The sequence below is a fragment of the Gracilinanus agilis genome, chromosome 1, assembly GCF_016433145.1.
Source record: "Gracilinanus agilis isolate LMUSP501 chromosome 1, AgileGrace, whole genome shotgun sequence".
Taxonomy (NCBI): Eukaryota; Metazoa; Chordata; class Mammalia; order Didelphimorphia; family Didelphidae; genus Gracilinanus; species Gracilinanus agilis.
In genome coordinates, this window is record NC_058130.1 from 727,435,237 (window position 1) to 727,439,847 (window position 4,611).

General features: G+C 44.9%; 1 protein-coding gene across 1 annotated transcript in view; it reads left to right on the forward strand.

The window, feature by feature from the left end:
* The first annotated feature begins 3,887 nt into the window (after nt 1–3,887).
* APC2 (APC regulator of WNT signaling pathway 2) overlaps nt 3,888–4,611 on the forward strand; it is a 32,836-nt gene continuing 32,112 nt past the window's right edge. Inside the window, exon 1 of the mRNA XM_044685342.1 lies at nt 3,888–3,929. Within this exon, the coding sequence (XP_044541277.1) occupies nt 3,888–3,929 (42 nt within the window). The remainder of the gene's footprint in view (nt 3,930–4,611) is intronic.

A 4,611-nucleotide genomic window follows, 5' to 3' on the forward strand; every position in this document is an offset into this window, starting at 1 on the left:
GGTAAGGACAGACAGAGACAGGGGGGGAAAAGGCAGCTCTGGGAAAGGAAAGGACCAGTGAGTGGGAGAATGAGGTCAGAGGGAAGCAGGGAAGAAGGGAAGAGGACTGAGTGATGATTATCTAGAATGGAGGAGAGGGAATTAGGAATGAAAACAAAGAGAGCCAGGAGGAGAACAGAGAAATGAGGAGCCTGAAGGAAACAAAGGCATCGGATGAGGTTGTGGGGGCAGGTGGGGGCAAAGCTAACCTGCAGTTGAGCCAGGATAACCAAGACGGAAAATTCTGGGCTTGAGGGGGCAGCTGGACAGCAACCCCACATCTCCCCGCAGGGATCTAGGGCCATCTGCCCACCAATGCTATGGGTCTAGCTACCTGTCCGATTATTGGTCCATTTATCTGTCAGGTTGCCCATCTCTGGCTGTCAAGCTGTTGGTCCCCAACTCTCTCCTTCCCTGTCATCCCAGGCCAGGCTGCCTCTCCAGTGGGGGTCCCCGGAGGCTGTCAGCCTTGCATCCCAGATCCTGGGCCTTGCCTGCGCTCCCAGAACCCCTCCCAGGCAGGTGGCTACTATGAGAAGCCCACAGAATTTTAGAGTTGGAAGGGCCCATTGGAGCTATCTATTTCCAGCCCATATCTAAGGGCAATCCCACAATAATGCATCCATATCTGACAGCTCAAATCACGAGGACGGTTTCCCTTGGTCCAGCCTTCCTCCAGCTTCCACTCATCTTCCCTAATTCTGTTCTCTAAAGCCAAATGGAACAAATCAAATCCCCCATCACTTAATGGACTTTCAGACCCTTCACTCAGCCAGGCAATTAGCCCACAAGCTTTTACTGAGTGATTGCTATGTGCAATGTACTGGAGATAAAACAAATCCTGCCCTCAAGGAGCCTGCGTGGAGGTAACATTGTATGAATATTTAAAATACATATGCCAAAAGAAAATAAGGTAATTGGGCTGGTGGCAGGAGAAGCTAGGGTATCAGGAGAAACCTCACGTAGGAGGTGGCAATTGAGTTGATTTAAAAAAAAAATCCTTATTTTCTATAAGCACCAGTTCTAAGGCAGAAGAGCAGTAAGGACTAGCCAATTAGGGTTGAGACTTGCCCAGGGTTGTACTGCTAGGAAGTACCTGAGGCCAGATTTGAACCCAGAATCTCTCTTCTCCAGGCCTAGATCTCTATCCTCTGAGTCACCCACCTACCCCTAACTGAACTGATTTTTGGTGGAATATAGGGATGCTAAAGGGAAGGGGTGAAGAGGCAGTGCATTGCAGGTATGGCAGACAGCCTAAACAAAGGTCCAGAGGTGGGAGATGTGATGCCATAAATAAGGAACCATAAGAATGCCAGCCTGGCTAGACCATAGAAAGTATGAGTGAGTAATGAGAAGCCTAGAAAGGTTGGATGGAGCCAGGTTGTGGAGGACTTTAAGTATCAGGTAGAGGAGCTCCTTTTTAGTCCAAGATATATTGGGGAGTCACTGGAGTTTATTGAGCAAGGGAGTGAGATGGTCAGATTTATGCTTGGGAGATATTGCTTTGGTAGCTGAGTGGAGGATGGATGGAAAAGAGGAAGAGGTTGAGGCAAGGAGGACAATTAGAAGACTACTGCAATAGTCCAGGCAAGACGTAATCAGGGCCCAGGGAGATTAAGTGATTGGACTTAAATCACAGATTGTATCAAAGGGGGGATTTAAACTCAGATCTTTGATTCTAGACCCAATGCTCTTTCCATTCTACCAACCTCTCTCTTTCTCTCTCTTCTCTCTTTCTCCTTCTCTTTTCTCTCTCTTTCTCTCTCTTCTTTCTCTTTTTATTCTATCTCTCTCTCTCTGTCTCTCTCTCTCTCTGTATCTCTCTCTCTTCCCCCCCCCAACCAGAGATCAATGTTATAAAAACCTAGGTGGCATAGTTGATAAAGTTCCAGGCTTGTAGTTGGGAGGAACTGGGTTCAAATCTGACCTCAGATACTTCCTGATTGTGTGATTTGGGGCAAATCACTTAACACAGTTTGCCTAGTGCTTGTCCTTCTGTCTTAAAGTTGTTACTAACATAGAAAGTAAGGATTGTCGTTTTTAAAATTATTTTTATAATTTTATTCAAAGATACTTTATTTTTCCAATTACATGTAATAATGATTTTCAACACACATTTTTTGAAATTATAAGATCAAAGTTGTCTCCCTCCCTACATTCCCTCCCCTCTCTCAGAGATGGTTAGCAATTTGATCTGGATTACACATATATTATCATGCAAAACATACTTCCAAATTGGTCATTGTTATAAGAGAATATTCATATGAAACCAAAACTGTAAGGGTTTTTTCTTTTTAACCCTTACGTAGAATCAATACTGTGTATTGATTCAAAGGCAGAAGAACATTAAGGGCTTGGCAATGGGAATTTGGTGACTTGTCCAGAATTGCATAGTTAGGAAGTGTCTGAGGCCAGATTTGAACTCAGAACCTCCTGTCTCCAGGTTTGGCTCTCAATCAACTGAGCCACTGAGCTGTCCCCAAAAGTAAGGGCTAAAAAAAACTCTCAGTGAAAAGAGATAATATCCAGAAGAAGCAGAAAAAGAAGGTTCTGGTGATATGAGTGGAGAGAAGGGAATAAATGGACGAGATGCTTCTGAAGTAGAATGGATACAACTTAGCATCTGGTTGGATCTGGGAGGTGGGAAGAGTTGAGGATGCCTCTGAGGTTGTGATCAGAGATGAATGGAAAGACTTTGGTGTCCTGGACAAAAAATAGGAAAGTTCAGAAGAAAAGTGGGTTTGAGAGAGAAAGAATACATTTTTGTTTTAGATAAAGCTGTCTGAGATGCCTGTAGGATTTCCAGCTGGAAATATCTAATAGCAGTATGCTGGCAAATGTTTAACTACCAGTTCTCTAGAAAAAGAAAAGTATACACAATGCTTTAAAAAAATTAAGGGGGGCAGCTGGGTGGCTCAGTGGATGGAGAGCCAGGCCTAGAGACAGGAGGTCCTGGGTTCAGATCTGGCCTCAGACATTTCCCAGCCCTTCCTGCTCTTCTCCTTGGAACCAATATACAGTATTGATTCTAAGATGGCAGGTAAGGGTTTAAAAAATTATGAACCCTCACTTTATGTCCTCATAACATTTCTAAGACAGAAGGGCAAGGGCTAGGCAATGGAGGTTAAGTGACTTGCCCATGATCACACAGCTAGGAAGTGTTTGAAGCCTGATTTGAACCCAGTTTCCTGAGGTTCTGAGCTTGGCACTCTATCCACTCTGCTATCTAGCTGCAGCCTACAATGCTCTTTTTTTTTAACCCTTACCTTCTGATTTTGAATCAATACTGTGTATTGGTTCCAAGGCAGAAGAGTGGTAAGGGTAGGCAATGGGGGTCAAGTGACTTGCCCAGGGTTACACAGCTAGGAATGGTCTGAGATCAGATTTGAACCCAGGACCTCCCATCTCTGGACCTGGCTTTCAATCCACTGAGCTGCCCAGCTGCCCCCCTACAATGCTCTTTTGAATTTAATCTGCATTGTTAATATTTTTTCCTCCTTGAGTCTAGAAATAAAATTATAAAGAAAGCCCTGATTTGTAGTGTTTGATGACTTCCAGGTGTAAATATTCATACTGAAATTCTAATAATCGGGAGGTGGAGCCAAGATGGCAGCGTAGTAGCAAGAAAATTCTAAAGCTGCTCTGAATGTTCTTCCAAACTGATCTTTAAAAAGCGTCTCAAAAGGACAGAAGTGAAAGCAGGATGAAATTCTGACCATCAGCTCTCACAGGCTAGCCCCAAGCTGGCTCCAGGATGTCACTGCCAATAGACAATTGGTAATGGAGGGCTGGCGCTCCCTAGAGAAACTAGGGATGGATGTTTAGATCCGTGAGTTATTTGCATCGAGATGATCAGCAAGCCCAAAGGAGCTGATGAGGTTACCAAGAAGGTAGAGAGAGGGAAGAGGGTCCAAGACAGAGCCTTGGGGTACATCCAGTCAGGAGGCAGGACGATGGTCCAGTGAAGAAGAAGCCTGGGAAGGAGCTATCAGATTAGGGAGGAAGAGCCACCTAATCGAATCCCCTCATTTTACAGATGAAAAAAACTGAGGCCCAGGAAGATTAGGTGACAGGTGTCAGATCACATAGCTAGGGTCAAAAGTGAGATTTGAACCCAGGCCCTTTGATGCCAGACCCAGTGTTATTTCTACTGCTCCATCTTCCCTCTCAGGACAGTCAGGAGAGGTCAATGTCCTAAAAACTCAGAAAGGAGATAGTATCTAGGAGAAGATGGGGATTAACAGTGTCCTGAGCTGCAAAGAGGTCAAGAAGAATGAGTATATGAGAGTCAGGTCTAGAGATGGGAGGTCCTGGGTTCAAATCTGCCCTCAGGTACTTCTTAGCTCTGTGACTTTGGACAAGTCACTTAACCCCCATTGCCTAGCCCTTATTGCTCTTCTGCAGTATTGATTCCAAGACAGAAGGTAAGGGTTTAGGAAAGAAGAAGGAGGAAGAGGAGGAGGAGGAGGAGGAGGAGGAGGAGGAGGAGGAGGAGGAGGAGGATTGAGAAAAGGTTAATAGGTTTGAGAATTAAGAGATGACTGGGAACTTTGGAGGGAGCAGTTTCAGTTG